Genomic DNA, 21,637 nt, shown 5'->3' on the forward strand with positions numbered 1-21,637 from the left:
ATAGTATAAATATATTTGCCACATGTTTCCTAGACGAAGACATCGGTGACATATCATTCCGTTATGGATAAAAGTGATTGACATTCTTAGTGCATCAATTGGCCTGACATTTCTGAAGGAAATGTACTCGCATTCTCAATAGGTTGGTACTTAGTTCTAGTTACATCCACTATCTATCCTCTTCAACAGTTGGGGACTAGATACTTTTCACCTCCTAATGAGCACAAAATGCCAAGTGGCTGCCAATCAGATGAGGTGTTGAGGGTACACTTAGATATGATAACTATAGGTAAAGGAAGTGGAAAATATGATGGCTAACATATGATTAAAAGTGAAGATTAAGGATGACAGGTGTAGATGGTAATATTGCTTAGTTAATTACCGAGTTTAGATGTAAGGGGAGATCTATAAAATAAGCTAAATGAGGAAAATTATGAACTCAATCATCATACAAATGGATGGAAAGAAATCTGCACCACGTGGAAAAAAGGCACAGCATAAAGAGTTCATGAATGTAAAATAAACTCTTAGAGAAAATTTACTCTTTATACTCATTTTTCTTCGGGAATAGTGGAAAATGTTACAGAAGGGTTGCTATAGCGAATAGTAGAACACTATCATGGTGTTACGCAGGCTAGGTTAAGGGTGAATACAATACAAAAATAGGTTTTGAATATAACCTTTAGTTTTAAGTTGAGATCAGAACTTAAAAAATTAAAAACCCCTTCCCTACTTAAAGCAAACTGAGGTTGTGTTCCTTTGATAATAAGAAAACATCACTCCTGTCATAGAGCTTTGACCCTTTGAATCATCAACCCCCAACTCTTCCTTTTTACAAAAGCCTTTATGGAAATAGTATTTTCTTATTAATGTTCATTTAAGAAATCGATCCATTGCATGATAAATATTATGCATTAAATTGATTAAGTTTGACTTGATAATTGTAACAGATTCTTTATCTGCTGAGGGAGGTAGATGTAAGGAAACCATTATTTTATGTATTTTGTGTCATAACTTTTATAACCCATTTTCTTAATTTAATTTTAATTTTTATAACAGTTTTTGGAAGCAGTTTCTACCTTAATTGAGAAATCAAAAGGAGGACTTAGAAAATGACAACACTGAGAAAGAAAAGCCTTGTCCTTTAGGCCTCTCTCTCTCCCTTGTGATTCAGCTCTCTAAGCTCTTCCAGGCTTCCACGTGAAGGTCTCTCCAGCAGTTGTGTGATATCCACACTGGTATCATTGTTCCTCATTTCTCTCATTTACCAATATAAAAGAGGATTATATGTTCCTTTTTTTACCTTTTTCACATTTTTTCATTTATTTGTTTATAGTTTATTGTCAGTAAGATATAAAGATATTTCCAACATATCAAACCATAATAAAAATAATCTTGTAGCAAATGTTATATCATTTTCTGTACAACCCTAACCCGAGCGAATTCAGCCACTCACCTTGTGCCGCCATGTGCCGTCCTGCCCAACGACCGCCCACTCTGTGTACGATCACCCATAGTCAACACCCACAAGCAATACTTAATATAAATTTATGTTTTTTTAATCACTTCTTACTCTAGAAATTCTAAAAGAATTTTTAAAATCTGAAAATTCTCGTAGAATTTATTAAAACAAAATTAATAATTTATTTTTTAATGATTTTAATTTTTGTTGAAATTACTTCATATAAAATCATAAAAATACAAATATTCTAGAAATTTCTTAGAAAATCTAAAAGTATCTTTCTAACTGAAAATATTTTTTCCAACACCTACTCCCTATTGATTCAACTGATACTTGCACAGAAGTAGGCCATAATGAAAAATAGCAGCATAATATATCAAAGAAATAAAGAAAAGTTTGAACAGATTGTTCCAAACCATAATATGGTTTGCTGATACAATTAATCAAATTATTCAAAAATAAAAAATGCTTTAAATCAATCAATAAAATGTAGGAGAAGATATTTTCCCAAGGACAAATATAAGATGTTAAATCTTATTGATGTTCGACCTTTCAGGACATCATATATGACGCAAAATTGCTTAAAAGGGTTACATTTTCAAATTTTATAACAGGAGTGTCAGAAACATAAGATTTTGTCTTTATAAATTATTATAATCGTCCATATGCTAAAGATATGTTAAAACTTAGAGTAACCCCTTAGTATGCCTTATTAAAACTCATCTCTAAATGTTGATCAAACATGCTCACCTTTTGTTCCATGATTCGGTGAAGAATCCAACATAGTTCCATAAAGTACATGATTTAAACCTCCAATAATGACCATTTAAGATCCATACCTTACTTTATTTTTCCTACTCATATTCTTAAAAATTTTAGGTAAGTTTGAACGCAATGTGTCAATTCCTATCCTCAAGTGTTGGTGATGAAATTTATCTACTTATTTAACTGCATCATTTTTCCAATTCCAATTTAATCCAATCAATGGAAGTTGCATCATTATCTTTCATCGATAATCACAAAAAAGTATTCCCTCATCACAGCACGATGCTTTTATTGCTCTCCAACAACCCCATTTTCACGGGTTTAGGCTGCTCCCACGTCGCATGCTATTTTAAATAGTTATTTCATGTATTTGAGATATTTATTTCCACTCAAATTATTGTAATTGCATGCTATTTACACATAATAATATTTTTTAATTTAATTATGATTATTACTTATTATCTGTTTTACCAATATTTTCACATTAAAAATTCATAAATAAAATAATTTTAAATATTTAGTGGTTTTTGATGTTTTTTAATGATATTCTCATTTTTACGATATTCTGGATTTGTATGGAAGTTTGTGACATCCAATTTATAAAGAAAATAATATATAAACAAAAATATTTTTTCATATATAGCAGAGTTTTTTTATTTAATTATTTGACTTAATCTTCTATAACATGTGTCACAATCAGATTCATTTGCATTTCAGCCAATGATTGTCGTCAACCAAGCATTGGTTGTGCCAAATGATCACACTACCAACCAGGGGTGCATCCTATGATGTAGAGACATCTTCCAGTTTAATTTTTCAGGAAGGACATAATTAATGGAAAAAAGACTGTTTTTGGCAACAAATGCTCCCAACCTCTTTAGATGCAGATATCAATTTGCAGTCTCTGATTTAATGACACACTATCTTTTAACAGTCAAGGTCACTTAATAGTAAATATGTTTCAAGAAGGATCAATTGTCAAATTATGAGGTTCCCTCAAAGACAAAGCCTATGATATATATTGTTACAATGTTGGACCCAAAGATAAAATTTGGACTTATTGCTATGATTGGGCAGAATTCTATCATTCAATCTGTACTACAGTTTCATTATAGCAAGCCTACTTTAATAGCCTTAAACCCTTATTCAGTTCTTAAAAATATTTCTTTTAAATGTGTCAATGGATCAAAAATAATGACTACTGATAACACCATGAATTCTGTGCTTAATAACGGTAATTAGCACAATTTTATACATTTAAAGAGTTTAAAAAAGGTTTGTTATCATATATTTACATGTTGATTAATATTCTAAGTAAATAATGATTTTTACTTAACTTTCTGTTAATTCATGAATTTTATGGTATTTATTTATGCTTAACATAACTCTATAAAAATGAAAATGGCAGGTTTAAAAATTATTTTAACGATAATTAAGGTGGGAATGAATTACTGAATTTTATAGATTTTTCTAGAATTTTATCATATTTTTGTGAATTTATTTGAGAAAGAAACGAATTTTTAAATAGAGTAAGGATATATAGGATTTTTAAAGCAATTTCCTTTCGAAGGGATTTTTCTGAACTTTTGGTTGCAAATATGTCCTTAAAACGAATTAAAATATTTTTAGGGTTTTTATGAAATTAATCGGGATTTTGTATGATTTTTTAGGAAATATGGAGGAGAGACAAAGCAGAGGGGCATATGCATAAATATTTTTTGGCCGGCGTCCGTTTCCACCGCTATTTTAACTAGGGACTTTCATACAAAATTTTGGGAAATCATGTTACCAATGCCACGTGGTGCAATCTCGCCGTCAGAAAGGAATCTGATGACTTTAATGCGTTCAGTGAGAAACCTTCATTTGGGTGGTAAGTTCACCGCTCATGCTGTGCGTACAACACGCATGCACAGGTGGTGATGTGGCCCAATCGGATTGGCTGCGGCTGTATGCACAGGTAAGTGCATTTTGAATCGTATTCCTTTTATTTTTTCTTTCTTTTAATTTCAGAACAGGGGTACTTGGCACGCCAAGAGAGGATGCACCAAAACAAGTTTAAAATTCACCGATCAACCGGTGATCGGCAAGCGATTACATGTATTGAAAATTTAAATTCAATAAATGAAAATTGATGCGACGGCTCAGATTGGCCAATTTTGATTTATTAATAAATTAATTTTTTATGAATTTTCTCATCCAGACCTCCTCTTTCTTTCTGTACGTGGATGATCAAGCCTATCTATGGATAAAAATTAATTACTTATTGGGGATAAAATGGTAACCTTTACTATTTAACTTAAGTACAAAAGCTGAAAATTGAGATGAGGAGCTCATTCTGGAAAGGGCTCTATCACAGCTGCAATACATAGGGGAGTACCAGCCTGGATCAACTCTATTTTGTATTTTCCTTCATTGTATTTGAATTTTAGTGTAATTTGGATTATTAATTAGTGAAATTTGTGATTGTTCCTCTTGATCTTAGTCTAAAATTCTAAATCGCTTGGCTTGAGCTGCATGTACAAGCCCTTAGATTGAGAGGAGAGATTATTAAATTGATCTAGCCATTCCACTTTCATATTAAGAAAACATTATTAAAAAAGGGTTTAATATCTAGAATTTATTAGATTGTGTTTATGAGATAGTAGAAAGTAAATTTGGATACCCAATTCCTCCAAACAACAAAAATCAAATTTTGTTCTTGATCCCTCTAGTTGACTCCTTGGATCCTTTATATTGGATCAAAGAAGTAAATTTATATTTCCTTAATTCTTCTATAATTCCCATCTCTTCTACCCTAACTTCTAATACTTCATCTAATTAGGGTGATTTGATCTTCATTGAAGATTAAATCAACTCTAATTAGAGTCAAATTATTCAAGAAGATCATGAATTAAATTCCGTACTAGCTTCCCTTGGACGATACCTATACTTATCATTATACATCTTAAGTTAAGGTTTTATAAATTTAATTGTATATAAAATCAACAACAATAAGGGACAATAAAAATGCATAATTCACCCCTATTTTTGGCTTATCAACTACATAGATGGAGATAGCGCAAACAAACACAATGATGGTATTAATATCTACCTGATATGATTTCAATGGTTATCTAACTGAGTCTCTCATTGTTACTGAGGAAAACTCACTTGAATGGAGGAATCACATTGAATATAAAAAAAATCGATGTCTAGTTATTGATGTAGGACCATCCAAAAGATCAAGCCCAGACTCGCCAACAGTCGCGTCGTGGAGCTCGAGCTGATGCGAGGTACCCAAATTTCCGATATCAGGTTTGACCACACCTTCCTATTGTTGTTGTATTTTGTGCATTGTTGTTTTTTACCATGCTTATATCATTTTACGTTGACTATAGGGAGCCCCCCTTGCATGTGTACAGACCTCCCCCATAATCGTCATTTTTGTTGGTTTTGTTTTTGCTTTTGTTTTGATCCTTGGGGGAGAGTCCTTATTTGGACCCTTCCCCTAAAGTGGCCCATTAGGCCACCCGCACCCCCCCCCCCCCTACTATGTTAGGGGGAGGGTGATAATACGATGAAAAATGCATCTTTGTTGCACCAAGGGTCTCTGCCTCTTCCCTCCCTAGGAGGGGTATCCTTTGTTTTCTGTCGTACCTTTTTTTAAGGTTAACTCTGAGGAGAAGTATCGCCGGAACACCAGCCTTTAGTTGGGTTCCTCACTGCCTCCGAGCAGCTGCCCCCGTCCGATAAGTCATCCCCGCCCTGAAATCGGTTCAAGTCTACTGTTTGTACTACCGGGGTTTGATCCATCTCCGGACAGGTTTTCTTGAACCCACTCGAGGCGACCATTGACCTCCAACCGTCATGCAGCCATGTCTGTTCGCACGGTCGTGACGTCCATCAACCTTCATCCAATCTCAGCATAGTCATGGTAGAGTGTCGCCCGCTTGTGGATAGCCGGACTCAGGACGACGCTGCTTGTATTTTCTGTCTGTCTCACCGCGTCAACTGGTCAACTGCTCACAGACATTACCGCCCCGACCATTGGACAAGCTATACTCACTGTTACCAACCTTCCCACCATTTCGGCCTGACCAACCCAGCCATCTAGGCTGCAATCGAGATATCTCTGGTTCCTCTTGACTTCAACTGCTGCTCAAAGGACACCGCCATAGCTCGACTAAAGTCTTCGAGGCCATGGACTTCCCTGCATTGCTATCTTGTCTACGGATCCACCTCCATCCTGCGCATGAAGTATCACTGCCACCTCAAACCCCGCACACGGCCCTTGCCGTCCCACGGGCCACCTGAGGCCTTGCCCGCACTTCCTTCATCCTCTCTGCACCCTACTGTGCCGCCCTGTTTCACTAGCCGCGACTCGCCCGCGTCTCCTGCACCTCACTTTGATGTCGCGTGCTACGTCACTTTCGATTTTGCGAGCTCACCTACTACAGCCCAAGTCCTCTCAACCAACCTAGTAAATGATCCAACTGAGGCATCTGTATAGTCTTGCCATTGCACTGTCCTCCTCCCGAGTTGCCTTATAGCCACTTGACACCCTCATCCAGCCTGAGCCGAAGGTCAAATTCCTATTCCTCTCTTTTCAGTATTATTACATCCCTCAGTGTTGTCCTCGTCTGTTATGCTACCTGGATTTTTGTGTTTTAGGATTAGCCACCGATGTACGAGTTAGGGGTTTTCTTCTTTTGGTGATGGATCCCCATCGCTCTCGGCAATGGTCTAGACACTCACGAACAGTGACTATCCCCCATCCCGTCGGCCTACGAGTTGATCATCTAGGTCATTGGGAGCTTCTTTGTACCACGAACCCTCGTGTCGTTTAACTGTAACCCGGATCAATAGGTTTCTATCGTACTTCTCGTTGGGTTTTAAAACTTATGCATCATCTTTTCACATTCGAATTGCACCCTATAACTCTTCTCTTGTGGTTTGACACGAGCTGTTTCGATCCCGTCACTTCGTGTTACATCATATTGGTATCAGAGTCAGTAGAAAGGACAATTATTCATCATTATATGAAGAAGAGGGACAAAGATGATATTTTTATTATCAAATCCATCTTTAACCTAGCACAAATTGAAAATGAAGGCCATAACAACAAATGAATTTGAGGTATGGCTGGAGGCTTGTAATCAAGAGGTCGACATTCTCTAATTTTATCACCACCTCAGAATGTTGCATTCAAAAATTTTACCAAATTTTCAAGGCTCTTAGAATCATCCATGTATGCCACTCTCAAGGATGAAGAAATATCTGTAAGGAGGGTGAATAAACGTTTGCCTCCTTGTTTACTTCTCTTTTAGGGTCCTTTCCCTATGCCATTACCTCCAAATCGTCAGGGTAAAAACACAAACCACATCCTCATTAGATAATATTTCATTAAATTTTAACAATTGCGACGAAATTATATCCATATCTTTTTCGTTATAATCCTTGAATTCTATGCCACAAATAGCCTCATCAATCACCATCATCTACTGCTGGACATATCTGTCCTAATGGTTACGAAAATGTTCATTTCTCCCTGTAAGTCCATGCGATGTGGATGATCGTATGTGGCACATCAAGAAAATTTAGAATTTCTCTGCTCTAACAGACCATCTCTATAGAAACAATGGTATCAAGAGTGTGGTCATGGATGGTCTATCAGCCAGCTTAGTCCATTATCTCTGAAGAAACTTATTAGATGGGTATCAAATTATATGTCTATGTTAACAAAATGTTATTGTATATTTAATGCCATCATCTCTCCCTTTCTCCTTCCTTTCCTATCTCTCTACTTATCACTTTTCTTTTTATTTGTCATTCTCTATCCCACTACAAAGGTTTTACGATGTGATTAGAATGGATTGAATTTACCTGAATATTCATCATTTTTATAAGTTATACCAAAACTCATTAACCAACTCAAACAAATAGTCCATTTGAGCCCATAGTACAACAGGTGTGGGAAAAGTTAGGTAGAGCGGCCTCAAAGTTCTTCACCTCCATTGAGGTATCACCAAGTCATTTTTGCACCATTGCCACATTTCATGGTGTTAATATGGACCTCTTCCAACTGTTATGCTGCTTTTGGAGACCTGCTGCCACATGCTGCAACATGGTGTCCCACCACTGCATTATAATTTTCCCCAACTTCATTGTGTGCTAGCATCACCACAAATGTATACATTTGCATCATTAAGCCATTGTTACTAAATTTTATGCAGTTGTTTTTTCCCTCTTTATAGGTCAACACATAAATGCTGACACATCGTCATTTACCCATAACTCTATTGGGTTCTAGAGGCCTTGTTTTAGATGAACAACTCAAAACAATCTGAAGCAGAAGACTTTAACGAGTCATAATGGCATCAACAAAACCATGAAACGAATCACCTCGGCAAGGATCCCATATGCGATTCCTTTGATTCTCAAATGAGTCACATGGAGGTGCTTATGTGTGCAGCCTCTAGAAGTATCCATGAAGTCCTCAGTATGTTGAATCTCCTCATTTATTTGAATGAGACGTGATCATCCTTTGTCACCATCATTACGACATCCCAATTGCATGAGGAATGTAGAGGAGCCATGACAAGAAAGGAGAAGAATGAGAAGGCCTTTGAATAATTCTGGCATGGGTGAATTTTGTTTAGGGTCTTCCCCTATTTATACTGAGAGGGTATTTCTCATAAAAACCCCCAAAACTTAAGTATATATTCTGACATCCAAAAGACCATTTGTGTGTGACCTTCTAGGCCTGTATATCAGTCTAGTTAACAACTCGAGCTGCCCAACAACCTTTATTGGCCTCCTAGATTAATTAACTATATCATCATATAGATTAATTAATGTCGGATCATTATAACCCAATTGATAGGTTGAGACTCCAACCCCTAGGGTGCCAAGCTACACCTTGTGCTTTAGAAGATACAAAGGAGTGTGTATCAACTCACTCATCGAACCTGTTCGTCAACGTTTAACGTATACATATAGTCCCTCATCCCCTTGACGCTCCTAGGATGACTTAGGGTATGGCCAACTATCAAACCCGAATCAGTCATCCAAGTTAGTACTAATGCATTTGGCAATCATCGAAGAACTCTTCTCCGATATTTCACTGCCTGGGTCAAAGACTTCATCGCATCGTCTTCCTTGAGCTATCACCTCTTATACTGAGGGTGGACAATCACATCTTGACCACTTAATCATCTTCGTAAACTTCTTGATGCATCTGAACTTAGACCATTTAGAATCCAATGATTAGAGACTTGTAGGTCATAGTCAAAGTACAGCTGCCCATACACAAGATGTCTTTGGTGTCTCAAGTCTAAGGACTTCTTACACAACTATGACGTGAATCAACCTGATTGACCGTTTGGTATAATATCATTCAAGGGTTCATATGGATTAATTTAGTGAACTCTTTACAAAAAAGAACCACTATATATCCTTAGTGTCTTCACACTAATGGCTACGGGAACAGCCATATTCAACATATGAGTGAGGCTAGATAGTGTTACTCTATCAGGATACTTTGATGTCCTTCTCGAGTATTCCTTGAATATGAATATATAGAACACATGCGTAAAGATTATTTATCTACATATTATGATCTTATCATCATTTACTAAGTCTGCTCATGTATTCATGGACTTCATCATAAGCATCACACATTCACTATAATGAATATGTTCTATTAATGAACGTGTAACAAGATATGGAATGTGTGTATTGGATTTCCGTCCACATATATTTCCATCAAACTTAAAATCCACTATTATTGCCCCCACAAAGTGTTGATATCAATGACCGAATGCCATCACCACAACCCTGAAGCAGTTATCAAGAACCCATTGTCATGCCACCACCATGAACCTACTACTAAGGATCTGAAACATATTTTTTACACATGCATATTTACTGTAGTAATTTAGGAATGCCCATCAATCTGTTTGATCCATAGTCAGATTTTATAATGATAGATTAACCCATTCTATCTCTTGAGCCTCATTCTGATATTACATTGATTTAATTTCATATCAGTCCCCACATAGATTAGACCATTAGAAAATCAAATTGGCTCAATCCATAATTCAAGTAAGCCAATTTTTTGATATGATAAAATAGCAACCCTCATGATACCATGTAATTTGTGGGTCAAAACTCATGTCCATGTTTTTATGATAATAGTTAGTCATAAATCTTAAAAAAATCAAATCATACGTATATTACTTCCAAATATTTTGATAAATACATAAACGCTTTAAGACAGCATGAAATGCAGAATTTTTATGAATTTAAGCATTGTGTATTGAATTGGCCCATTAATACTTTTAGTTTTAGACTGATTTTTCATAGACGGACTTCCATTTTTTGAATTTTTAACGTCATTTTGATTGGCTCTTAAGTAGTCAAACATTTATCGTTGAATTTATTATACTTAGTTTTATTTATTGGGACATCCATCCAACTGCAGATTAGGAAACCTGTTTTGGCTTCCATAAGCAAAGTCATTAACGCGGCCAACAAAAGCCTACATCCAAAAATCTCACATGCTGCGCAAGTGACTAAGACTCCCACGATCTATTGTTTTTTTCAAAAATTAAAAAATATGTTTTTTTACAAAATGTAATGGGGATAATGAATTATTTTAATATTTCTTTCACTTCATTAGGATTCGATAAGTGTCCACAGCTAATGTCTGGTAAAAAATATTAATTGAATAGCCTTTTAGAATCATCATTAGGGAATAAGGGCATCTTTCAGGGTCTCAATTTTAGGAAAAATCCTAAACCTATGCCTAAAGTTTGGCCCAGTCTTGGTATGATAAGGGATAGATGTTTAAGGTTACCAAAATAGTCATATTTTTAGTCAAAATTAATAAAGAAAATTAAAGTCAACATAAAAAGGTCAATCTACATAATAGGTCATGGATAGGATGAAGTAAATCAAATGAAATTTTTATATGAATTTCAAATATGAGGAATAGTATATTATATATATTTTCTGAATTTATTAAAAAAACATAAATTTCAATGATGTAGTTCCCCTTGGTTTTGGTTTATCATTCCTAATTTTCCTTGGATACACCAGTTATATCTTAATTTTCTCATTTTCCTTTGGCCACCACTTAAATTTCACTTAGGCCTGGGCCAAGTCAGTGGGGGGACCCTGTCGTGTTACACAAAACCTAAAAAACATTTGAAAATATCATTCTCATTGACATTGTAAAACTTGCTGATGGGGCAGTGGTTCCTGCCATGACACTAGCAACTGATTGAGCATATGCGACAATGATTGACGACATGGAAGAATTAAGTATCTTCTCTACTTAAGTGGCTTTAAATAGTGTGGCCCATCCTCCATTGATATTGTTTCTCCTTTGATGCATCTCTTTCATAGCTTCTTGATGACCAAACTATGACATGCATATATGTGATTCACATGATGATGCACGTTGTTTCAAGCTCTGTGGGTATCCCTCCTGGTTATACCTGCAGTCATCAACAATTTTCTCGTCATAATCTCTTAGCCATCACCAGACATGACTAACCATCACGGTTGACAATAGCCATCACAACCTGCCACTAGCATGATTTGTGCCAACCTTGGTGATATTTTTTGTGTATCATTCCAGTTAGACCCTATATTAATCATCCCAGCCAGCACCGATGCATTAAAACATTATCTAACAACTATTCACTTATATTCCACTATCTTGGACAAGGGCTTCATTGTATCGTCTTCCTTGAAGATTCATTCTCTTATGCTAAGAGTGAAGGATCCTATCTTAACTAGTGAATCATCCTTGAGAACTTATCTAAGAACTTATATTCCACTAGTGAATCATTATCCTTGAGAACTTATATTCCACTATCTTGGACACGTATATTCCACTAAGAACTTATCCTTGAGAACTTATCTTAACTAGTGAATATTCCTTGAGAACTTATATTCCACTATCTTGGACAAGGGCTTCATTGTATGGTCTTCCTTGAGGATGCATCCTCTTATGCTAAGAGTGAAGGATCCTATCTTAACTAGTGAATCACCCTAACTAACATGATTTAGAATTCCATAAATAGGAACTTTTAGGTCATAGTCAAAACATAATTACCCATCCATGAAATACCTTTAGTGTCTTAGATCTAAGTACCAATTGAATAATCATTTCATGAATCAACCTGTTGACATTTAGTTATATTATAATTCATTGAAGAACAAATTTAGTGGACTTTTTCTATACAGAGTACCTGATATCTTTAAATATTGTGTCACCTAAATTGAATTTCAAATTTAAATATTGCATAATTTAACCAAATCTAAAATTAAACTTCTTTTGAATTTCACAAATAAAATTAATTTAATAATTCACAAAATACTTTATACTTCCTGGGAAGCCAAATTACCCACACACATCCCACTTGTGCTTAATAATGCACATTGATGGCCTATGTAGGTGTTTTGGCCTGTTGGAACATAAGTATGTTCTGAGGCACATTTTTGTCAACCACCATTATAAACGACTGCTCACTCGAATTAGACCACTGGTTTCAACTGGTCCTTTCATGACTTACTGACCATGAATTACGGCAGTTGGTTTAATCAGTCTCTCACATGGATTAGGCCACAGAAAGCCAACTGAGCATTTTGGGGCCTAAATTTCTCCAAGATTGGAATGGATGATTAAAGCAACCGCTCAACCTAATGATTTTCTCATTTAATTGGACCAGGGTTAGCGGTTGCCTAAAGAAACTGCCCATGCCCATTTTATAGTGAGTTAACATCATGCAGAAGTTACCTTAAACCTTTTCCTATGGAAGGAACGGCTGTTGGGCTCTAAGGTTATGATTGAGAGCAAACATTAATGAATCATGCAGCAAAAGACAAAACCATAATCATATTGATACTCTAAAGTTAATGATCAAAACCCTTTGACATGGATCAAATATGTGATTTTCTCATTTTCCTTAAATCATACATGTTTAGATGTTCATGTGTTCAATTGATAGAATATTTATGTAAGGAAAACATACTGGAAGCCATCTATAAGATGATGGGTAGGAGAGGATTTTCTGGATCTTTGCAGTTGAGATTAGTTCCTCTAGTGCAGATGGGAGCTTGAGGGTCTCACCTATTTCTTGATTCAGGGACCACAACTTCTATTTATAGACCTCACATAATGCATATCAAATTATAAAACTAACAATAATCTCTGTAACTGACCTGGTTTCTATACATATTTGCTCTCATCTCACTAGGAATAATGCCTTATCAAATCTTTATAAAATCGCCTTAAATTGAATAATTTACCTGTTCATAACCATTTATGTACAACAATAGATGTATCATCCCACATGTAAGAACCAACAGCTATTGGCTGGAGCACAGAGATCCTTTAGGCCAGAGAGAGATTAATCCCACAAAACTCCATCTTCTATCTTTTTATCCCTCACCTTTCATTCAATTCATTCGTTTCCTCGTCAGTTCTTGTGGGGAACATCAAATGTGACTATCAGGTTTTGGATATTATACTTGATTGAAGCTCTTTCTCCAGAACTAGCATGGGTTTCCATCAATAACCTTTGTACTCTCGTTATATACATGAAATGAAAACCATTGAATATTCATAATAACAATACATAAGATTTGGAATGCTATGCACTGCTGAGATTCAAAAAGCCCGCAAACAACAAATCCCAACTTTATTTTAGTGGAAAATATGCTCCTTCATACAACATTTGGCCAAATATCACACCGGAAGCCGCATTCCACTCTTCCCCAACCTCAAGAGGTACCTCAGATTTTGGGGGAGTTGAATTAGAAAGATACAGGAATCGGGTTATGTACATAACGACAAATAGCTAGAGAGTGTGTACGAGAGGAGATAGAACAAAAAAGAGAGGGGGAGAGAGAGAGAGAGAGAGAGAGAGAGTCTCTCCGTAGGGTGATAGAGGGTAAGTGAGAGAGAGAGGGGTAAGAAAGAGCGAAAAAAGGATGGGAGAGGTATGAAGTAGAGAAAAAGAGAGATGGAGATAAAGAGGTGAGAGAGAGAAAAAGAGAGAGTGAGAGAGAGATAGAGATAAAGAGAAATATGAGAGGGAGAGAAAAAAGAGAGATAAAGAGAGAGGTGGGAGGGAGAAAGAGAGAGAAAGAGAGAGAGATGGAGCGCGAGAGAGAACGAGGTGAGGGGAGGGAAAGATGGAGAGAGAGAGAGAGAGAGAGAATGAGGTGAGAAGGCGGGAAAGATGGGAGAGAGAGAGAGAGAGAAAGAATGAGGTGAGAGGGAAGGAAAGATGGAAGAGAGAGAGAGAGAGAATGAGGTGAGAGGGCGGGAAAGATGGGAGAGAGAGAGAGAGAGGGAGGGGGGAGGGAAGGAAAGAGGGAAGGGAGAGAGAGAGAGAATGAGGTGAGAGGGAGGGAAAGATGGAAGAGAGAGAGAGAATGAGGGGAGAGAGAGGGAAAGATTGAAGAGAGAGAGAGAGACAATGAGGAGAGAGTGAGGTAAAGATGGAAGAGAGAGAATGAAGGGAGCGGGAGGGAAAGATGGAAGAGAGAGAGAGAGAGAGAATGAGGTGAGAGGGAGGGAAAGATTGAAGAGAGAGAGAGAGAATGAGGTGAGAGGGAGGGAAAGATTGAAGAGAGAGAGAGAGAGAGAGAATGAGGTGAGAGGGAGGGAAAGATGGAAGAGAGAGAAAGAGAATGAGGTGAGAGGGAGGGAAAGATGGAAGAGAGAGAGAGAGAGAGAGAGAATGAGGGGAGAGGGAGGGAAAGATGGAAGAGAGAGAAAGAGAATGAGGTGAGAGGGAGGGAAAGATTGAAGAGAGAGAGAGAGACAATGAGGAGAGAGTGAGGTAAAGATGGAAGAGAGAGAATGAAGGGAGCGGGAGGGAAAGATGGAAGAGGGACAGACTGAGGTGGGATGGTGGGAAAGATGGAAGAGAGAGAGAGAGAGAGAAACAGAGAATGAGGTGAGATGGAGGGAAAGATGGAAGAGAGAGAGAGAGAGAGAGAGAGAGAGAAACAGAGAATGAGGTGAGATGGAGGGAAAGAGGGAAGAGAGAGAGAGAGAGAGAAACAGAGAATGAGGTGAGATGGAGGGAAAGATAGAAGAGAGAGAGAGAGAGAGAGAAACAGAGAATGAGGTGAGATGGAGGGAAAGATGGAAGAGAGAGACAGAGAGATAGAATGAGGTGAAAGGGAGGAAAGATGGAAGAGAGAGACAGAGAGAGAATGAGGTGAAAGGGAGGGAAAGATGGAAGAGAGACAGAATGAGGTGGGATGGTGGGAAAGATGGAAGAGAGAGAGAGACAGAGAATGAGTCCAGATGGAGAGAAAGATGTAAGAGAGAGTGAGAGAGAGAGAATGAGGTGAAAGGGAGGGAAAGATGGAAAGAGAGAGAAAATGAGGTGAGAGGGGGAGAAAAAAAGAGATGAAGAGAGAGAGAGAGAGAGAGAGAGAGAGATGAAGGGAGAGATAGCAGGGAGAGATGAGAGAGAGAAGAGAGAAAGAGAGATGACAGTGCAGTCTCTAAAATCACCCAATATATTGAAGTAGGTAACTGAAGGAGCTATAGCACCCTCAGCCGGGCCAGGAAGGCGGCACAAAGATCGAGGAAGATTTGTTGCGGGCCCTGCACTCTCTGCAAATCAAGGAGGTACTTCTCCTCCCTGGTTTTATACAGCTGCAACGGAAGAAAGCATATAATTTATCCCTCAATTAAGTATCGCATAATATCTAAATATTGTTTGAAGAAATATACTGTCTACGGATAATGTGACAGCTAATCCCTACATTTCAAATATTTCATTCGATAAGTATTATTTCAAATTCAGTTTAAACGGAGAAGAAGACTATTCGGAAAATAGAAAACAAAATTCTCTCAAAAAAGACGAGTAGAAGTCCCATAAATGTTACATTTGCAATGGTAGGTGGGTGAAAAAGCGATAAGTCCACCCATAAACTTGCATAACATTACAATTTAATATTTTCCATTTGAAAATACACCTATGGTATTTTTGTAAGGCCAAAGAAAAAATGAGAAGAAAAAATAGATGTACCTAAAGTATAGTAGGAGTGTAGATACAGTTTTATAAGAACAAAACAGGACATAGAACGATGTTTTTATTTTGGCACAAAACTTTTTCTTTGGCCTTACAAAAACACGATAGGTGTATTTTTTCTGTGTGATTTTAATGTCAAATACCAAATAAATAGCAATTATGTTACGCCCACGACATTTTATTTAAAAGACGCCAGCACTGAACCATCACAAATCGTATGAATAGATAAAAAAAATAACACTTGGAATACAGATAAAGATGAATGCAACATTTGCACACCTGGACCTCAAACTTTACGGCATTCGGTGACATTAATGCAGCATCATCTTTTCCAAAAAATATTTCGTTTTCAAAGCTCAGGTCAGAGCTTTCAGAACTGTCTTGGTAGGAAGGAAACCATCTGCATTTCCAGTTATAATGTCCAATCTTTTTCCAGCAAACGTTCAGCTCTTGCAGAGCTTTAAGAACCTCCGTTATTATCTCGCGTGGGTGAGCCCGAGACTTTCCACCAACAAATAAATACCATGCGTCAGCAACTCACAACGAAAATGAGATTAATCTTAAGAACAAAAAATGAAATTGAACGTTACCTGAAGGCCAAGAGCCCACTTCCTCTCCGCAAGAAAGTGAGACTGGAGACCCATTCCTTCATTATGGGGAACAGGAGAAGGCGCCAGCAAAACCATCCTAGCAGCACCAGATTCCTTTTTTCCACAGGAAATAAATTAAAGTCATACTAAATAAGAAAACAATTCAATTGTAAAAAAAGGATATGTAGAATAGGCAAAGCTATCTAACCGTAGTCTCCAAGAATTCATCTCCGAGGTAGCCACAAAAGGTGCTAATACGGCTGTCCAGAAGCAAGTAATATGCAACAGTGGCCTAAAATAGGAAAAATAAAGCGGGAAAATTTGAGAATCATAAGAAAATAACAAGCGGAAGTTTAAAAAGTGAACAAAAAGCTCAAATTATGATTTACATGATTCTGTTGCCTATCCTGAAGGGCATCCACCACCGTACTTCGGTCAAATCCCATAGCAGCTACTTGCTGTAGAATTTCCTCATCAATCTGTCATGAATGATGCAGAGTGAATTTATTAAGATACTTCTAATCTAGAAAGTCAATAAAAGAAATACTAAGAAAGATAATTAAAAAACATGAAAGATATATTTCCTCTCTATATATTTTTAGAAATAAAACCTTCTTAGCTTGCTTAGTGGAATCTGGAGGAGGCACTGCAAGATAACGAGGGAGATGAACTTGAAACCACGGATGATGTTGGATATCTGAAATTGTCATCCGTTTCAATGGATCCACAACGAGCATTCTGGGAATCAAATCTCTAGCTCCAGCCGAAAGGTGACTTGGTAGAGTATATATCCCACCCTAAAAAAACATAATTCATAAAATCTAAAAAATAAGGAAAGAGTATTCTAGCGAGAATAGTACCACACAAACCTTGATTTTCTTGAACAAATTGGGAATATTTTCATCATCAAATGGCAGAGTGCCGCAAAGCAGGGCATACAATATTACACCACAACTCCACACATCAACTTCGGGTCCAGCGTATAATTTTCCAGAGATGACCTAAGTCAATGAGTGAGAATGATATTTTGCGGGTTAATTGTTTTATGTGGGCACTTGGTTCTTGGAATTAATGTCATTTTAATGGTGTACGTACCTCAGGTGCAGCATAGTTAGGGCTCCCACAACTTGTCTTAAGAAAATGACCGTCTCTCATTAGGTTGCTCAAACCAAAATCAGCAATCTTGACATTATTCTTGGAATCCAATAACAAATTTTCTGGTTTCAGATCTCTGTGCACGACCATATTTTTGTGACAGTACTCAACTCCGGATATTATCTGCGGAGAAACAGACATTTATTTTTCAAAGACTAGACGAAGACTTCTGTACTTGAGCCTCGACGATCCATCAAAATATTCGATTTAATTGGTCTAATCTTACACACATTTAGTCCACTATCTTGGAATGTATGATTTGAATTTCTGATAAGATCCTGATCCAGTGATCTTCATCGGCCAGTTTTTTTATCAATCGAGATCAATCATGATTGGTCATGATTGGAAGAATAAAAAAATTGTAAAACAAAAGGCAAACTCTCTCTCTCTCCCGTGGCAGCCGCACTGCTCCGGCCGAGGGAACTCTGCTGCACTACTGCTTTTTAATTAGAGAGGAAAAGAGAGATATTAATCATGTCTGTCACGTGACAGAGCCTGATTGGACCGACTGGATGATCTACCATTGATGGTTCCTCTTTTTCGGATTTGATCGATGGGCCCCTCTTGTGACATTGATGTTCAGATTGATTGGATTGGATCAGATCAGATCGGATCTAGAAGATCACAAAGAATGGCATCTGATTGATCTAATCTTTTAACTGGATTGACCCGATCCGTTCTGATTGCTGACCCCTATCAATATTACAATATTGCCAAACAGGCCGCAAGTATATTGTGTGTCATCTCAAAGGGCATGTTTACCTGCTGAAAGAAGCACCGAGCTTCATCTTCTTGTAGTCTACCTTTCTCCACTATAAAGTCAAAAAGCTCCCCGTTTGCTACATACTCCATGACAACATAGATATCTGTCTGTGTCTCGATCACCTCATAAAGGCGTATGATATGAGGGTGCATGAACAATTTAAGAATCTTCATTTCACGTCTCACTGCAAAGCAAAAAGAAAGAGTTGACTTAGAATTTAAAAGAAAGGTCAATATTGACCTTCTGAGATTTTAAGGGAAAATGAAGATGGAATGCGTCTAATCTTGCAGACCTTTTAAAGAATTCTAAGCAAACCGAAATCAAAGACATCAAGTAAAACTAGTTATCCATATCCTGGATAACGTAAATTAATAATAAAATTTATCTCTCGGATAATGGAATAGAACTAACTCACATTTCCCAATTTCCCAATTTATTCTTCTAGTACGTCTTCAAAGTGTCTCATATTTAAATAAATTTGACATGTTCATCTCCAGAGTATCCCATCACGGAGAGAAGTGACAATGTCCACAAGAAGAGCGTTCTTGCAGCATTTTTTCAAGAACTTTAATGTCTGTGAATTCAGTGGACTCCGTGTTAAACAACTGCAAGATGTCACTTTAGTCAACCCAATTAAAAGAGATTTAGAGTATTCCGAGACTTGGTCGACCTGGGTCGGTGAATGAAATTAATCTTTAGAATTTAGTGCCAGTTCTTTTAGAATACTTTCGATCAAGTGATAGTGAAATGAATAAAACCATTATTTTAACCAAATGGGGAATAAATAACTGTGATAAAAGAAATTCAAAATTCACGAAATAAATAGTTGAAATGTGTTATGCTTTCGCATAGATGTTTATCATTGAAGATTGTGAAATACGCGCGACCCTAGGAGATTAAATTCTATGTTTATCATACTTGAATACCTTTCTCTTCCATATCCATGCTCTTAATCTTCCGACGGTTCAATATTTTGATGGCAACTTTTTGGCCAGTCAAAATGTGTCGGGCGATTTTCACTTTCCCAAAAGAACCAATGCCTAGCGTTTTCCCAAGAATATAACTAGATAGAACCGGGTCATTGCTAGAAACCCCTCTTCCAGTTGATCTCTCCATCTATGCTGCACAGGTTTCAACGAAAACAGAATTAACATCTCAAAAGACATCCCGGTCACTGAAACCCAATTTTATATTGAAAATCACTACTTAAGAGCCTGAAATTCCGAAAAAGGAGAGAATGTATGACGGAGAGAGGTATAAAAACTAGGATTCATACAAAAAACAGTGGGGTTGTCTCCAAAATAAAGCCAGCATCCAACGAGTCCTCATCCGGAAGTGAAAATATAGACTTTAAATTGCAAAACTATTCATGTTGTCGATGTGGGGGACGATGAACAGTTGATGAATAATGATGAAAAAAATATGGAACGATCAGAGGAATCAATCCCAATACACAATGAAGCAAAAAAATCGGCGAAAAATTGGCCCAAAACTGCCGTATAAACAAGGCGTCGAACGAGTTTAAACCTAGAATTTCTAAAAATGATGTGAACTCCTGTAAAAAGACGTTACCCGCCGCTTATACACCCAAAAAGAGAGCAAGATTTTACTCGAGCGATAATCACAACTTAAGCCATAATCTTCGGAGAAATGATAAAAGGCATAACAGAAATAAATAAATAAAAACTGTAGAGGAGCTACTATCGATGGTCTCCACAGCAAAAAGATGCCTACAAAAAATCCTCATCCGTATTCGGAAAAAAGGACTTGAATTGAAAGAAAATTCTCCTTCCGATGCAACCAGAAACGACACAATCAAAAAGATGAAACGATCGGAGGAATCAACCCATGCAACCCAATGAGCCCACTAATTCCCTCAAGAAACGGTCCAAAAACAGCAAGAAAAACAAGCCCAAAAACGAGGGAAAACCAAGGAACTTCAAAAAACGAAGCGAAACCCAGAGAAATCCAACCAAAAGGGCAGATCCCAGAGCCAAAAAAGAGCATTATTTACCCCGTTCTACCCGAAATCTTCCAACACCCTCTTCCCAGACCTTGATCTCCGTCCCCCCTTCGCTCTTCACCGAACCGGCAAGAGCGAGAGAGCAGCCATGGGCGAAGAGGAGATAGAATAGAGAGAGAAAGAGGAGAGAGAAAGAAGAGAGAGAAAGTGGTAGCAGCAGCGACGAAGGAGAAGAAGAGTTAGAGTTAGCCGATGAAGCTCGCCTTCAGACAAAAGCACACTGTATCTCCTTCCTCGGTGGGTCCCACCTCGAATCCACTTGTTCTTTTTAGCCAATCAGAATCAAAGAAGCTAACCGGATCTCAACGGGTATGTGGGTCAGATCCGAAACAGTATTACCTAAGATAACTAATAATACAGAGAGAGAAAAGGAGAAGGTTCATGTAAAATCATTTTTTTAATTTTTTTTTTTTCATTTTCTTTTCAGGGATTGTGGACTTAGAGGAGCTTCTGGTAGTGTTTGCCCGTCCTGATACCGGTACCGGATGCCGGTATCAAGACAGATGCTGTACCGGATACCGGAAAGGCAATTTCCGGTATCCGGTTTTTTCGATATCTGGATACCGAATATCGGTTGTCGGAAATCGGTTGCTACAGTGCAGATATCCGATACCGGTATCCGTCTGATACCGGCATCCATCTCCGTCTCAGGGGGGCAGATGACGGTACCGGATATCGGATGCGGATATCGGTTTTCGATATCCGCATCGAATTATTTAACACACTCTCTCTCACCCGTTCGCTCTCTCTTCCTCTTGTTATCTCTCTCTATCCGTCTCTCGTTCGCTCTTGTTCTCTCTCTCGTTCTCGCTCTCTCTCTCTTCTCTCCCT

The 21,637-nt window shown here is 37.5% G+C and overlaps 1 protein-coding gene across 1 annotated transcript; it reads right to left on the minus strand.

The window, feature by feature from the left end:
* Positions 1-13,892: 13,892 nt before the first annotated feature.
* Positions 13,893-21,004, minus strand: LOC144714750 (SNF1-related protein kinase catalytic subunit alpha KIN10-like). The gene is made up of 11 exons (XM_078589510.1): positions 20,798-21,004; positions 19,710-19,904; positions 18,783-18,967; positions 17,961-18,143; positions 17,735-17,866; positions 17,477-17,662; positions 17,255-17,344; positions 17,074-17,157; positions 16,866-16,979; positions 16,555-16,776; positions 13,893-15,896 (listed from the first exon to the last, which is right to left on the minus strand). Exons 2-11 carry the CDS (start codon positions 19,897-19,899, stop codon positions 15,783-15,785), a joined length of 1,500 nt encoding a protein of 499 aa, XP_078445636.1. The 5' UTR covers positions 19,900-19,904; positions 20,798-21,004; the 3' UTR covers positions 13,893-15,782.
* Between the last annotated feature and the right edge of the window lie 633 nt (positions 21,005-21,637).

Source organism: Wolffia australiana, chromosome 18 (genome assembly GCF_029677425.1).
Source record: "Wolffia australiana isolate 7733 chromosome 18, ASM2967742v1".
NCBI lineage: Eukaryota > Viridiplantae > Streptophyta > Magnoliopsida > Alismatales > Araceae > Wolffia > Wolffia australiana.